This window comes from Hypanus sabinus, chromosome 22, assembly GCF_030144855.1.
Source record: "Hypanus sabinus isolate sHypSab1 chromosome 22, sHypSab1.hap1, whole genome shotgun sequence".
NCBI lineage: Eukaryota > Metazoa > Chordata > Chondrichthyes > Myliobatiformes > Dasyatidae > Hypanus > Hypanus sabinus.
In genome coordinates, this window is record NC_082727.1 from 26,446,636 (window position 1) to 26,464,005 (window position 17,370).

General features: G+C 42.8%; 1 protein-coding gene across 1 annotated transcript in view; it reads left to right on the forward strand.

Annotated features, from left to right (window-relative positions):
- The window catches only part of LOC132379454 (catenin alpha-3-like), a 1,635,404-nt gene that overhangs the window by 1,583,565 nt on the left and 34,469 nt on the right, over window positions 1-17,370 (forward strand). The window contains exon 15 of the mRNA XM_059947342.1: window positions 13,244-13,349. Within this exon, the coding sequence (XP_059803325.1) occupies window positions 13,244-13,349 (106 nt within the window). The remainder of the gene's footprint in view (window positions 1-13,243; window positions 13,350-17,370) is intronic.

Genomic DNA, 17,370 nt, shown 5'->3' on the forward strand with positions numbered 1-17,370 from the left:
TTTCATTGAGGCTATTGTATTTCTTCATTCTACTGAGAAAGCTCGCAAAAAAAAGAATCTTGGAGTGGTATAGGGTGACATATACATTATTTGATAATAAAGTTGCTTTGAACTTTGAATGAATGATATTCACAAGAGATAGAATCAAATGGACCAAAGGTGACTTCAGCATCCAAATCTTATGATAGATAACCTTGATTATCTGTAATAATGAAAGCTTGTTGCCATTGCAGAAGCTGACAGGAATTCAGCTGCTAGTATATCCAACCAGTCTTGGGACCAGTTAGATATAGTACAGAAGGTCCTGACATTATGCAATAACTTAGAGCTTCATGTCAATGGAGCAGAGCAAGCACTGAGATCCAAAATACTCAAAATACATATCGCAGATGTGGCCTTTTGTTTTATTTTGCAGTGCAGAACTTTAACATGCTCATAAACTCAGAGCCTTTATAAAATTATTAGAGGCACAGATAGGGTCGATACTCAGAATCTTTTACCCATGTTAGGAATGTTACGTACTTAAGGACATGTACTTAAGGTGAGAGGAGGGATATTCTGAGCAGATGCTGGGACAATTGGTTTTTTTCACACAGAGAATGGCAGGTGCCTGGAATGGGCTGCCAGAGGAAGTGATGGAAGCAGATATGGTGGTGGCATTTAAGAGGCTGTTAGTTATATGCTTGAACAAGCAGGGAATGGAGGGATCCAGATCATGACCATTTAGCATTATTGTTGAAACAGTCATGATGGATCTATGCCTGTGCTGTACTGTTCTATGTTCTGTGATATATCTAACTGCTGTCAGTTAAGTCAAACTGTCCAAGTGAAGGATAAATGCAAAATAAAAGGGATATTCTCAAAGTTTTGCTCCAGACTTTAAAGGTGAGCGTTTTAGTCATTGAGAACTACTGACTATTTGTTGAATATGGAATTGGTGAGGACAAACTGGATATTTTACAGCTTTTTGCAGCTAATTGCTTGCTACAATTGCCATTTGTTCAATGTTTTGATTTCACTGAGTCATTCTCCTAGCCCCCAGCACCCTCCCAGGCAAACAAAAAAAACACAATAACACCAAACCCCTAACTCCTCCCTCTCACACATGGTCGCTCACAGGGATAAACATCGACAAGAACATCAGGCCCCAAATCCCCAACCCCTCCCTCACCCAAACAAGGTAACACCCACCATTCGGTAACAGGAAAGATAAACGTGGCAGAGGGTCAAGGCTTATCTTTTCTTTCAACAACTTCCATGGTTTTTCTATGTCTCATGTCTACCAGGAGAAGACGAATCTCAGAGTTGTATTCTGCACACATGGTTTGACTCTTCGGGTCAGTTACCACGACGCTAAAACTCGATCACCAACCAGCTGGCGTGGTTATTCAAAGGTAGCTCTTCAGATCTGTTTTGCTTTGGAACTACATCAGCTGCAGCAGAAAGGCCAAGCGCATGTTTGCTTCTTACATATAGATCAATAAAGCTCAGATACAGACCATTTACCCCACCAGTCCATGCCAACCATGGTGCCCACCCAGCTCGTTCTACTTTCCTGTATTCGGCCCACATCCCTTTAAGCTTCGACCCTCCACATGCCACATTTATCTTTCCTGTTACCGAATGGTGGGTGTTACCTTGTTTGGGTGAGGGAGGGGTTGGGGATTCGGGGCCTGATGTTCTTGTCGATGTTTATCCCTGTGAGCGGTTATGTGTGAGAGGGAGGAGTTAGGGGTTTGATGTTATTGTGTTTATTTGTTTGCCTGGGAGGGTCTTGGGGACTAGGAGATTGATGTTTTAGCTGCTGTGTCTGGGTGGGCAATCTGCTGGTTTTTGTACGGGGGGTGGAGTTGGTTGCAGGGGATTTGGGGTTTGCCAGTTTTGTTTCTTTTTCTTTTTCATGCGGGAGGGGAGGTTGATATCTTTTCTTTCAACAACTTGCATGGTTTTTCTATATCTCATGGCTACCTGGAGAAGACGAATCTCAGAGTTGTACTCTGTGCACATGGTTTTAATAATAAAATGAACCTTTGAACCAATCCAGATGCTTCTTTAAGTCTATTATTGCACCTGCCTCATTCCATATATTCACCACTCTCTGTCTGAAAAGTTGCCCTCAAGTCCATTTTAAATCTTCCTTACCCCCTTATCCTAGATCCATGCCCCCTACTTTTGGATTGGATAGGGCAGAATTTGTTGAGGGTGCCCAGCAAAGTTTCCTCGAGCGATGTGTAGATGGTCCTATCAGAGAGGGGCAACATGACTTCCTATTGGGAAATGAGGCAGGACTGGAGCTAGAGTGCTGCTAATTAAAGCTCGGTCTCATCAGCACTAGCAGCGACGACCTTAATGCAGAGAATGTAGGCGATGACACCTTTTGTGGGAGACTCCCAAAGGATCCTGTGGGACAAAACTATATGAGATTTTCCCGTACCCTGACCAATAATTATTCCTTAACTATTATCATGCAATATCTGGTCAATGTCTGTGAGGAAGATGAATTCCAGGGTTGTGTACTGCACACATACTTTGAGAATAACTGTACCTTGAATCTTTGAGTCTTCTATCTTGCTAGTGGTGGAAGTTTGCTTCTGCAAGTAAGCTGCTATGACTGCTGCATAACAGTTATTGGTCATGGCACAGGGTGATGTCATTTAGCCTTCTGGTGTCCCTGCAACATGATGTGGCATCAAATAAGTGGAGTTCTTTATTTTTTTGACGGGAGTGGACCCAAGAGCATGGGACAGAGAGCATCACACACATTACATAGAATATTACAGCACAGTACAGGCCCTTTAACCCACAATGTTGTGCTAGCCCTTTAACCTACTCTAAGATCAATCTAACCCTTCTTTTCAACATAGCCCTCCAGTTTTTCTGTCATCCATGTCGCTATCTGAGATTTACTAAAGCACCTCTATTGCCACCCCTGTCAAGTCATTCCATGCACCCACCACTCTTTGTGTAAAAAGCTTAGTTCTGAAATCACCCCTATACTTTCCGAAAATCACCTTAAATCTATGCCCCTCATATTAGCTATTTCTGTCCTGAGAAAAAGCATCTGGCTATCCACTCAGATTATGCCTCTTGCCATCTTGTGCAGCTCTATCGATGTAGACAGGGAGACCGTTTCACTGAACACCTACGCTCTGTCTGCCAGAGAAAGCAGGATCTCCCAGTGGCCACACATTTTAATTCCACGTCCCAATCCCAATCTGATACATCTATCCATAGCCTCCTCTACTGTCGAGATGAAGCCACACTCAGGTTGGAGGAACAACACCTTGTATACCAGCTGGGTAGCCTCCAACCTGATGGCATGAACATTGACTTCTCTAACTTCTGTTAATGCCCCTCCTCCCCTTCTTACCCCATCCTTGATATATTTATTTCCCCCCCCTTTTTTTTCTCTCTCTGTCTATCACTCCTTGCCTGCTCTCCATCTCCCTCTGGTGCTCCCCTCCCCTATTCTTTCTCCTTTCCCTTCTCCAGCTCTGTATCCCTTTTGCCAATCACCTTTCCAGCTCTTGGCTTCACCCACCCCCTCCGGTCTTCTCCTATCATTTCAGATTTCCCCCTTACACTATTTACAAAAAGGCACAGCTTTCTACGTGTGTGTACTTGTGCAGTGTGTCACAGGCAGCTGTGGATATCATGAAGAAACTGTGACAGTTTTCTTTATCCATTAAGTTAATTATTCAGAAGGCAGGGTAGACAATGGGATCACCCAAGAAATGTTAGATGGTGCATGAGGTATTTTACTTAGAGCAGGAATACAAGTAGGCCAAAGCTGGTCAAGCACTAGATCCTTCTTCACTGGTCAAGTCACTTTGCCCAATGCATCTGCCCTGGATCCACTTATCGTCAAAAGCTGGATCAGTCCATTCTTGTGATTCACAATTGGAGATTGGAAATCTGAAGTAACATTCTCAGCATCATCAGCAGTTGAATAAATGGTTCCATTTAACTTGAACGACTCTGTCCTTTGCCAGCTGTGATTGAAGAGCTCGAAAATTACTCACGTAGCTATTGTGCATGAGAAACATTTTCAAATTCTGTTCAGATTGCAAAATCTTCATATGGTAAAATTCTTTCATAGAACATAAAACATAGAACATTCCAGCACTGTACAGGCCCCTCAGTCCATGATGTTGTGATCACCTTCTAACCTACCCAGAGATCGATCAACCAATCCCTCCTACATAGCTTTCCATTTTACTCCCAGAGACCCACCACTCACTGGTTTTAAAAAAAAAACTCACCCCTGACATCTCCCCTATACTTTCCTCCAATCGTGTTAAAATTATACTTCTTAGTATGAGCTTTTTCTGCCCTGGTAAAAAATCTGTGGCTGCCCGCTCGATCTATGGCTTACCTATCAAGTCCCCTCACACCTTCTTTGCTCCAAAGAAAAAAGCAGCAGTTCATTCAATCTGTCCTCATAAGACCTTCTCTAATCCAGACAGCATCCTGGTAAATCTCCTCTGCACCCTCTCCACATCCTTCCTATAATAAGGCAACCTGAACTGAACACAATATTCCAACTGTGGTCAAACCAGCCTTATGGATTTACAACATCACCTTTCCACTCCTGACTAACGAATGCCAACACAAATCTGCTCTAAGTATCTCAAGATAAACTTTGTTTTTGCTTTGATATGCTAAGCTGAAGGCTGCTAAAATTATAAAAGACAGATAAAAGTTAATAAAACATTAAACACAGCTTACTGAGGATAAGAATGATGAAGCTAATAATGAATGTTTAATTTATTTTTTGTATCCATGCGGCCTCTGTTACATCTGAAGTAACTCACTGTGCAGGTGCTTTCCAATAGGATATTTGCACTTTGCTACACCTGGTACATCTTCTGCACAACCAGCATTCCCATCTTGTTTAGAATAATTTTGTTCTGCTTTCCTTTTCAAATAGCAATTTTTCCATCATGTTAGGCTTAAGCTTTCTATATCTGTGCCATCAGCTTCAAGAATGGCTACTGCCCTTCAACCATTTGATTCTTGAACTAACCAACTTAACCCATAATACAACACCAACATGTAATTCGCACTTTCTCTTTTTGGTCTAATTAAGTTTGTAAAAATTATTTTTTTGTGTGACTGCGGCCTATCTGATTCTCTCTGCCTGTGATGCTGCTGCAGTAAGTTTTTCACTGAACCTGTGCAGACATACCTGTGCCGATAATAAATTCAACTTTGACTTTGTTACACATGGAAGATCCCTGCAACAAGTGAGACGATTCGGATACAGGCAAGTGCAGAGACGTTTAAGGTCCAGTTGGTGGCAGAAATCTCCAGGGGATAACTTGAACCCTACCTTGTGCTCTTCATCTGTAAAGAGGACAGCAATAAGCAAAAGCTGTCCCTGTTGTTCCCAGGATCGTGCACGTTGCTTTCATAAGCATTCAGGCAATCTGCCAGAAGACCAGGTGTTTCTTTAAAATGCTCCTGGGAGGGAAATGCAAATCCGGATCATGAGTGTGTTGCTCACTTGTGATCTCAACAATCTGAACATTACATTTCCAAGCAGTGACATAATTTTGTGAAACACCCGTTTCCTTGGCTGTGTAAGAAGAGGGAAGACAGCCTCCGGGCCCGCCAAACATGTGAGACTAAGGCGCGCTTGATCGCACCCCAAACCACGGTTTGTGTGGATGCTGTGTCATTTGCTACCCTGTTACAAATTAATGCCATGAAATAACTGACAGTACACTGCATAGGATTAAAGGAATTATATTTATGAATATTAACTGAAAGGTTAGTAAAGAATAACAAAAAGGAAAGGGCCCATTCTAATTAAACAGTCAAATGTGCACAAGTTGGAACTCATCTTGAACTTTTCTGTCACTCACGCGCAGGGCCGTCGGTCAGCGTGAAATCACACACCACCTTCCGAACTGCTCGCAATCCATCTCGAACAAACGGGTCTCCCACTGGATCGTAAGCTACGACCCGTTCTCCTCAGCGTCTTCTCTCTTCATCTCCTCTCAAACAAAAGCTCAAGACCAACCTTATCATCCCTCACCAAGAAAAACCTCCCGCTAATTGGATGGCACACATTCCACATCATCCCTCATCTTCAACAATAACCCGACAGGCTGAAAGCAGAACAGACTGCTCTTACAGAACTGCTAAATGAAATACCTACAGTGTATCAGTAAAGATGAGAACCAGGGCATTATAGTTGCATAAACCAGTTCTGCTGGCAAATTAAAACAATTGACCTCTAGTCAATTGAGGCCAACGGCCATGTTCCATCAAATAGTGATTAGACAAAGTATCTTTTCAATATACCCTATTACCACTAGACTTCAGGTTTTCAGACATGTTTTCACATTACAGTTGTATCTATGCATGCAGCAGAGTTTACTCCAGTGCTGATTGGATATGACCATTATAGTCCTTTGATTACCGGCAATGAATCTCATGCCTAGAGTTGAAATGAATATACATCCATTTTGATACATTTCCAAAAGAACTTCAGTTCTATACACAAGAGTGGTGTGAAGGAAGAGAAGAGAGGCCGAGTAACTGATGCACCATCAATAACTCTCCCTGAGACGTGCAGGCGAGATATCGGTTTTTATTGACTGGAAGAAGGAACAAGCAGTGAGTGACCACCATACTACATCCTGGAGACAGAGAGGCCGGGCTGAGGCCTCAATCGCCTTTATACCCGGGTCTGTGGGAGGAGCCACAGGAGCAGTCAGCAGGGGACATGTCCAGACAGGTATATGTAGTTCACAACATTCACCCCCCCTTTGTTTTAAAAGAGAGTCCCCATGGGGCGAAGTTTCGTACAAGTATATTTACAGGTTAAGTCTATCGGGCGGTCAAATCTGTCGCTGCGATCTACGTAGCACCGGCTGTGATTGCACAGGTGCCAATGGTGATTGCACCAGAGACGGAGATTGTGCTGGTTCCGGCCTAACTGGAGGTGTCAGCCCACTAGGCGTCAGTGATCCCTCACGCGTGTGTGAGGTGCCTGGTATATACGCGTACGAGACGCCCGGTATAGGAGTGTTATGAGGAGTCTGTGTAGGGCTCGGTGTGCGTGGTGTCACTTCGGGTACAGGGTTCATAGTTACCATGGAGTATTCAGGTTGGTGGTCTGCTGCTCCTGCAGGTGCCAGGTCGCGGACGGAGACCGTGTCCTCCCGCCCATCAGGAAAGACCACGTAGGCATACTGGGGGTTCGCATGTAGAAGGTGAACCCTCTCGACCAGCGGGGAGCATTTATTGCTCCTCACATGTTTCCGGAGCAGCACTGGCCCTGGGGACATCAGCCAAGCTGGTAGGGTGGTCCCAGTGGCAGACTTCCTGGGAAAAGAGAATAGGCACTCGTGAGGGGTGGCATTGGTGGACGCCATAACAGGGAGCAGATAGAGTGGAATGCCTCAGGGAGGACCTCCTGCCATTGAGAGACTGGCAACCCTTTTGACTTAAGGGCTAAAAGTGTGGCCTTCCACACTGTGGCATTCTCCCTCTCCACCTGTCCATTTCCCCAGGAATGTGGTGAACTACAGTAACCCAGCAGCCGATGCTGCTGCCCCACAGTTTTAGAAACTTGGATTCTATCCTGACTTCAGGTTCTGTCTGTGTGGTGTTTGCATGCTCCTCACTTGTCCCTATGTGTATTTTGCTGAGTGGTCTGCTTTTAACCCATATCCCAAGGGTTAACTGGCTATTGTAAATTACTCCTTAGTGTAGAGAAGTGGCATAAGACTCAAAGGACAGTTGATGGGAGAGCGCATAGCTCAAATGTTGGAGGAACTCGGGGAACAAACAGTCAACATCTTGAGTCACGTCCCTTCATCTGGACAGTTCATCATGAGGCCTGATGGAGGGTCTTGGCCTGAATCACTGACTCTAATCCTCTCCATAGATGCTGCCTGACTTGCTGAGTTCCCCCAGCACTCTGTGTGTGTTGCTCTGGATTTCCAACATTTGCAGAATCCCTTGTGTTCATGATGGGAACGAGAGAAGTTGCAGAGCCACTGGGGAATAAGGAGAAGGGGAATGGAAAATAACGCAATTGCTCTGCTGGCAGCTAGCATGGGCACAGTGGGCTGAATGACCTTCTTCTGCGTCATAATATAAAAGGAAAGCTTGAGGGTTAGCCGTTAGCAGATCAGAGCTCAATATGAAGGCTTTCATTCAGGATGCCACATCCATCACCTGTGGCCAAAAGACTTCGATGGTCCAGTCAAAAATGATAGAATACAGAATAAGTAATGTTTTATATTGGTACACCAGAGCAGAACCTTCAGGGTTCCTTGGAGATATGGGAAGGTGGATGGGAAGAAGCATATGTGTCTTCAGTTAGTGTGGTCACTCCATCATTCTCAGTGACCAGTGAAGCTGGCGAAGTCATTCACTGTTCACACATGACATAGTTATTCAATTCCTTACAATTTTCCACTTCTGATCTCACCCTCCATTTTACCAACCATCGCTATATTGAGCCAATGTGATCTCCGGCTTCTTCAATCTGCAATAACTACACAATGTCATTGGGCACAGTGTCTGTTGAACTTTATAGAACTACTTCAAACTTTTTCTATTTTCTTTGAGTAGGTCTTCTGATAAATCAGTAATATGTCTGCCTTCTGCAGCACTGCACGCTCTCACAATCCTAACCAATTCTTTTCTCCGTCCGTTTTCAGTTATTTTAACGGCATCAATTATCTTCATGCTTCACTCTCGACCATAATTTTTTCTTCAATGTTGATTTCGGAGTCTCGTAGGTTTGATTTGAAGCTAACCTCAGGTTCTTCAACCTATTTTCACATTGGCTGTCAATGATTTAGATCATGGAATTGATGGCTTTGTACAAAATTTGTGGATAATATGAAGATAGATGGAGGAGTAGCTAGCACTGAGGAAGCAATATGATTGCAGCAGGACTTAGACAGATTGGAAGAATAGGCAAAAAAGTAGCAGATGGAATACACTGTTGAGAAATGTATCATAATGTATTTTGATAAAAAGAACAATAGTGTGGACTATTATCTAAACAGGAAGAAGGTTCAAACATCAAAGGTGCAGAGGGACTTAGGAGTCCGCGGGCAAGACTCCAAGAATATTAATTTACAGGTTGAGTCTGTGGTAAAGAAGGCAAGTGCAATGTTGGCATTTATTTCAAGGGGAATAAAATATAAAAGCAAGGAGATAATGCTGAGCCTTTATAATACACTAGTCAGGCTGCACTTGGGAGTATTGTCAACAGCTTTGTGCCCATCTCAGGATGGATGTGTTGTCATTGGGGAGAGTCTAGAGGGGTTCACAAGGATGACTCTGGGAATGAAGGGGTTAATGAGGATCATCTGGCAGCTTTGGACCTGTACTCACTGGAATGTAGAAGAATGAGGGGGGATCTCATTAAAATCTACCAAAAGATGAAAGGGCTAGATAGGATGGGCGTGGAGAGGATGTTTCCTATGGTTTCCTATGGTAGGGGTATCCAAAACTAGAGGGCACAGCCTCAAAATTAAGGGGCGACCCTTTAGAACAGAGGTAAGGAGGAATTTTTTTAGCCAGAGTGTATTAAATCTGTGGAATGCTCTAAAGCAGACTGTGGTGGAGCCAAGTTCATGGGTGTATTTAAGGGGGAAGTTGATCAACTCTTGATTAGTCAGGCATCGAAGGATATGGTGAGAAGGCAGGTGTATGGGGTTGAGTGGGTTCTTGGTTGTAGTGGATGCTCTCTGCTCTCCACGAAGCATTGCAGAACACCTTCCTGACGGTTGGATCTCACTGCAGGTCACACCCGCCCAGTCCACTGGAGATGATTTTGCATGCTAGGACAGGCATCTTACCCAGATATGAGGCCCACCAGCTACCCTCACCTCAGCCGAATGTGTATTGTAAAGACTGAGTGGTGGAAGCAACATGCATTCTGGTTGCAGTGCCTGGTACTGACTAGGACAGAAGTGGCAAACCTATGGCATATGTGCCCAAGATGGCACCTGCAAAGATTTCGTTGGTACATAGCATGCAGTGCTACTCCTCGATTTTTTGAACCCCAGCAATAATAAAAAGATACACAATAATCATCATTACTTCCAAATGAAGAATCAATTGATGTTTTACAACCCAAGAAAGTGGGGGAGCTTCACACAAAATGCCTCATACTGCTTGGTGTCAGCAAGGTGATTGCAAGAACGTGTGACATTGGATGATACGTTTGAAATCCTCGTAGACCTGGCGTACTCATCAGTATTTAGATAATAAATGGTTATAATAACAATACAGTACTATTTCAAAAAGATGTTGTTTTTCAATTACCTTGTTAAGAATTTAATAGAGTGGATTCCAGTTAATTGGGACACATTGAGACCAATACATTTTGACCCAATTAAGTGACTGTCCCAATTGGCCCAACTTTCATGGAAATAGTTAAAAGGTATAAAAAAAAGAAACTACCAATTAATTGAGTAACAAATCATGTATTTAAATGAAAACAGAATAAATTAGAACACTATCATACTAATACAGTACAATAAAATTGTGGAATACTTCCTAATAGATACCGACAGAGGAATTCATCCAGTGTATGCTGCCGTAGTCTTTTGATTGACTGTAAATGAGCAAAATCAGTGCCAACTCCAAGTATAGGTAATGGACTACCTTCATTCAATGATTTTGATGATTGCACCTTCCAAATCTTCTTTTTCCTTGCATCATTCAAGACGATTATCAACAGTTTAAAATTCTTTGTAGTTCCTAGCTTGTTGAAGTAGTGAAATAGTTTCATGTTTTGTCCCAGCTGTTTCTGGCACCTCCTAAACTGAATACTTGAAACTGCCATGACCAAACAGTTTTGAACTGTCTTACTGCTGATTTCTGTGACGCCCCTCAGTCCATCAATACTGCCAAATTAACATTCTCATTCTTGGGTTAAAATGCCTTATTGTCTTCTCGCCTTCCTGACTCTGTAAGTTTACCCTGCCCTGCGTTCAGATGTCGAATTCCTCTGAACCATTCTTAACTTCACAATCATTGGTAAGTTCCTCCTGTCCTCAAAAGCATCACAACTTCAATGGCTTTATATGGCATCATATAGAACTGCATTTCTTTTGATGTAATGTTGCTCCCACCCTACCAAGAACAATGCCACAGGGTATGTGCTATGTCAAAGGAGACAACCTTGCATTCACTTAATGACTTTCACAAGCTTAGGATGGCCCAAAGCACTTTTCAACTGACTAAGTAATTTTGTTAGAGAGATTGTGCACAGTTAGCCCCTACAAATCATAAAAACAGAAGATTCTGCGGATGCTGGAAATTCAGAGCAATGCACACAAAATGCTGGAGAAACTCAGCAGGTCAGGCAGCTTCTATGAAGGGGAATAAAAAGTTGATGTTTCAGCAGAGACCCTGATGAAGTCTCAGCTGGAAATGCCAACAGTTTATTCCACTCCATAGATGCTACCTGACCTGCTGAGTTCCTCCTGCATTTTGTCTGTGTAGCCCTAACAAATAATGCCTAGGTAATTACTAATAATGTTTCTGTCAGACCTGCACATGCTGGCACCACCCAGTCTCCACCCAGATGCTAGGAGTCCTCTGCCACTTGCTTCAAAATCATAACCTGCAGCCTATTTAACCCCAGTTCTCAGCTACAGACCTTGTTCCTTGTTCACTCATTGAACCAGCCGGCATCAACCAGTTGCTCCTAGGTTGCCCATTGTGTTCAGTTTCTGTTCTCACTTTTTTTCATATCCACTCGTGGCTTGCTACATTGTGGTATAGTATTAAAGTTATCGTTTATTGCTGAATCGTCTCCGCTGTTTTGCGGTGGGAGTCAAGCCTCCTCTACATTTCCTGACAGAGTCAACAATTTTGGTTAGAATAGTGCTCACCGGGGCACAGGGAGAACTACACAGCATTCCTTCGAATAGTGTCATTGTCTAACTGAAAGACTCAAGGAGGACACAGCTTTATAATGATTTTTTTTTAAAAAAGAGTCATACAAGGAAATTCCATTTCTGTGAGAAATTTGGCATCCTCATGTCAAAGGGGAAATTGTACGGATTATCAATCTCGCTGTTCTGATGCACAATCCATGAATCTGGAGTCTGGCACATGTCTTTGGTACTTCTAGAGTACAACATCAAGCTGTATTTGTGCTGATTCACAATGGTTTGGACTGTTCCCTTGTTCTGTACCACATGGCGCCTACACTGTGAATGCCATCATTTACTGCAGTTTACTTTTCTTGTCCAATATTTTTATTAATTTCTACATAGAAGAATACAAAGTACAAGAAGATATGTATTATAAGTCAAAAAAGATAAAGTAACACCAGATACATTATATTTGAATCACACTTGAAATCTCATTACCCTATATTCATGTAAATTAAATTAAATTGTAATATTGAAATGTGATAATTTTATTATACAAAGAAAAAGGAATCTAAGCCTGCTACCAAGATCGAAGCTGTTTGGTAAAGAAAGAAAAAAGGAAAAAAATCCTTATCATACAGTGAAATATGTTATTAGCCAACATCTGTACTTTAACAGCAAATCAAAGGTTTTGAAAATAGTTCAAAAATGGTCCCCGCAATGTTTGAAAGACTTGACTAAATTCAGAAATTGAACAACGGATATTCTCTAAATTTAAGCATGACCTAACATCACGTAACTACTGAGCGTGAGCAGGCGGAACGACATCCTTCCATTTAAGCAAGAGCACCCTCCTAGCAATAAGAGAAATAAAGGTCAAAATGTGCAAGTTAAATGACTCCAAAATAATATATTTTCCTGCAACAATACCAAATAAGGCAGTCAAAGGGTTAGGCTTAAAATTTACTTTAAAAAGTGCAGAGAAAGTTTGGAATACATCCTTCCAGTATTTTTCAAGACTCGAGCATGTCCAAAACATAGTTGTAACAATGGAGAAGCTTCATTAATTCATTTACTGCAGTTTCCAAACCCACTAAACAGGATCTTAGGAAGAATTAAGCCTCAATGGACCCACCAGTGGGTTGGCAGAGAGTTGAGGCCTGAAGCTGTGTCCCAGATCCCATTGGGATGATTGCAAGAGGACCAGCATAACTATTGCCATAACGACCTGTATTCCCAAGGTCTGCTGTCGTGGTTACCATGAGGATTTGGAATACTCTCCAGGGACCACATAACACTAGGCCCTTAGTGCAATGAAACAAACAACTATTTAACTGCTTCAGGTTTTCAGAACTGGTTGTTTTGTTTCCCGCCCGCAGAGGAAGAGGCCCCTTGAAAAATACATCTGACGTCATCAAAGCAGCCAAGACAATCTCGGATTCCGGCAACAGGATGGATGTGTTAGTGCGTCAGATCGCCAGCCAGGTGGGTGTTCTTTGTTACTTCCAGACAGTGCCTACCTTTCTCAAGCACTATTATTACCCTTGCTGCAGAGTCTCAACTGGTGACCCGCTGGTTGTGATTTCACCGTCTGTGTGTACAGCTGTTAATTCCAGCCTTTTACTTTCACCCATTTCTAGTACCCTGTAAGACGGCCAGTTTCTGAGCTGCTGCAGTTCAGCCAATACTTTTCAGATTTTTTTTTTCAGGTATTTGACCTAGCAATACTCGAAGAAACGAAGATCGCAGGATGTCTGAGTCACAATGGAGTATGACTTGGAAATAAAGTGAGGACTATTTCATTGCAATTGTCCAAATAAGGCATGCCATTTTACTCAAGAATTGAACTTTGAAAGGAACCACTGGAAGTACTGAGATCAAGTAGCATCTGAGGAGAGGGAAACAGTTAACATTTCATATCAGTTGTGCTGAAAGGTCATTAACCAAAGGTGTTAACTCTGATCTTCTCTTTCTGCTGATTCTGCTCAAACTTCTGCTGTTGCTATTTCAGATTTCCAGAATTAATAGTCCTTTTACTTTATTATTTTATTTTACTTTATTTAGCGATACTGCAGAGCAAAGGCCCTTCCAGCTCAATGAGTCGTGCTGCCCAGCAACCCACCAATTTAACGCCAGCCCAATCACAGGACAATTTACAAACAACAAGTTACTTACTAACCAGTATGTCTTTGGAATGCAGGAGGAAACCGGACAACCATACGCAGCTGGGAAGGAGTGTACAAACTTGATAATAGAGGATGCTGGAATTGAACTCCAGACTCCAGCTTTCTGAGCTATAATAGAGTCACGCTAACCATTATGCGACTGTGACGCCCCTATTTATTACTGAGCATTCCACCCTGCAGGCTAGTTCTTGCTGCTGGATAATCTACATCCTTAGTGTCACAGAGTTCGATTTCTCCAGTCATCATTGGCCTTATCCAAACACCACATCTCTGTAACACATTCCGTCTCTCCTCCAGCACGAAGAGCCATCTTTTGTGAGGAACCATTAACTCATTCATCGGCATGAAGCAGATATTCACATTTCTTCATAATTTGTTCTTATACAACATGCATTTCCCACCAGAGAACAACATGCTGCACCTGTTCTCCAGAATTTCCCACTTGCCACTTCATTTTCAACCACTGTCAGCTTTCTGAAACTTTCTGATTGTTCACAGCCTTCTGTAGCATCTCTGTGACCTCATCTTCAGAGACTATAGACCTCTGTGACCATATCCTCAGAGACAATCAATCATTGTGACCTCACCCTCAGAGACCACAGATCTCTGTGACCTCATCCACAGAGACCACCAATCTCTGTGACCTCACCCTCAGAGACCACAGATCTCTGTGACCTCATCCACAGAGACCACCAATCTCTGTGACCTCACCCTCAGAGACCACAGATCTCTGTGACCTCATCCACAGAGACCACCAATCTCTGTGACCTCACCCTCAGAGACCACAGATCTCTGTGACCTCATCCACAGAGACCACCAATCTCTGTGACCTCACCCTCAGAGACCACAGATCTCTGTGACCTCATCCACAGAGACCACCAATCTCTGTGACCTCATCCACAGAGACCACCAATCTCTGTGACCTCATCTTCAGAGACCAGCGATGTCTGTGATCTCAGACTGAGTGACTGCCACCTCATGTGTTCTCAGACTAATTCATAGACTACTGTGAACTCATAAGTGATCTTGACTTTCTGTAACTTCATCCTGAATGACTACACCCCTCTTCGATCTTAGCATGCATAGTCACAGTCCGCTTTGACCTTATCCTATGACTACAGCTCTTTGTGACATCATCGTGAGTGCTCATGATTATTTGTGACCTCAACCTGTGATGACCACAATCCTCTCTGACCTTTCCTTTTTGTGACCATAGCTCCCTCTAGTTCAAGTTCAACTTAATTATTATTCAACCATATACATCTATACAGCTAAACGAAATAACACCCCTCCAGAGCCATGGTGCAAAACACAGTATGTACAGTCACACATAACACACTGCACGTATAGTTACAATAGCACATTCAGTCACAAAAACATTATGAGCGCAAGTCCTTGAGTGGCATGTCCTGCAGATTGATAGTGCATGGGATGTTGTCCTGGAGCCATGTTTCTGCACAAACAGGTACACAGCAGTTCCTCATCTCATGCTGGCTCAGCACACAAAGGCAGAAGAGCTTGTTTCACATTGGCTCTCTGCAGGAAAACTATCTCATCTTCCACGGAGCGAACACAGGAGAGAAACACCAATGGGAGGGGCCATCCCACAGCCCAGTGTGGATTCCAGTGCGCCCACCACGCCTCTAGCAAGATAGCATAGTCCCCGCACCAACCAAGCGCACACAGCTCCCCCACCATTGGTCTCACTAATGAGCCAATGCACTGGACTTGCAGTATTTTCATATCACCAATGTCTGAGAGGGCATCAAGAAAAACATGTAAGATGCACATTTGCACCATTTGTTTGATCCAGAGAGGCTGGAATCTCAAAGGACCACACCATTCGGGACAAACCCTCTTCATGTTATTACCATCAGGGAGGAGATACGGGAGCCTGAAGACCTTGTTCAATGTTTTTAGAACAGCTTCTTCTCCTCCACTGTCAGATTGCTGAACGGTCCATGAACCCATGAACACAGCCTCGTTAATTATTTTGCACTTTTATTTGCTTTCGTAGCATGCAGTAATTTCTATGTTTTGTACGGTACTGCTGAACAAATTCCACGATGCGTGTCAGTGATAATAAATCTGATTCTGGTTTTGATTCAAATGGAAAATAAAATCTTGGGCAATGGAGAGAAGGTAAAGAGGTGGGACCACCTGGACTATGGAGAGCTGGCACATTTGATGGGGTGAACAGCTTTTCTGTGCTGTAATCTTTCTGTAAACTGACCCTGCCTAACTTCACTCTGAATATTACAGTTCTGTTTCATTACTCTGTGCAGCCCCAAATGTCAGTGAGCAGATTGGCAGGGCTGCAAATGGATGCATTTGAACCCACTGCTCTGTCACAGCTCACAGCTCTCTTTATCCTGCCGTGAGTGAACTTTACTTTCACCAACCTCACTGTGAATGGATTCAGCCCTCTGTGACCTCAGTACTTTTGTGCTCACCTTGAGTGCACGTGACCCTGTGTGATGGCAGACCCTTGTGACTTCAGCTCCCAAAGAGCACATCCTACAAGCCATTCCCCTTTGTGATGTCAAGTCATTCTGCGGTTTTGAGATCAATCAGCAGGCAATCCTGATTTTATTGGGTTGATGACAAAGACAAAAGTAAAATGATTTTGAATTTACCTAATGAAACATCCCAGGCTAATTCGCAGGAGAAATTATTAATAAAACAATGAGCGGTCCAAAAATAATGTCATCTTGCTCAGAGAGTATCCAATTATTCAGAGAATGGTGAGCTACAAATTGCTGCTAAAAAAATGTAAATCAAAGACAGTTATCCCAAAAAATCAATGGCATTAGAGCTAAAATCAGTGAAGTGGATGTCTGTTAATTACAGAGTGTTTGTTTCTGAATCTTACACCAAACAATATAATCTCGTGCTTCTTATTTATTTGTAAGAAGTCTTTCGGTAGACTTTTGTCCGATATATGTTATCAAGGATTTCCATCATCCAGGCCATGCTCTCTTCTCACTACTTCCATCAGGCAGGCTGCTTAGGTCCCAGACCACCAGATTCAGAAACAGTTACTACCCTACAGTAATCAGGCTCCTGAACCAACGTGGATAATTTCACTTACCTCAACTCTGAACTGATTCCACAACCTGTAAATTCACCCTCAAGGACTTCACAGCTCACGCACTCAGTATTATTTATTTACTTATTCAAGGTCTTTATCCTATTTTGTTATGTACAGTTTTTCATAAATTTTATTGCATTTCTTTATTTTCCCGTAAATGCCTGCTGGAAAATAAATTTCAACGGTGACATATATGTATTTTGGTGCAGGTTTCATGAAAAACTCTCGA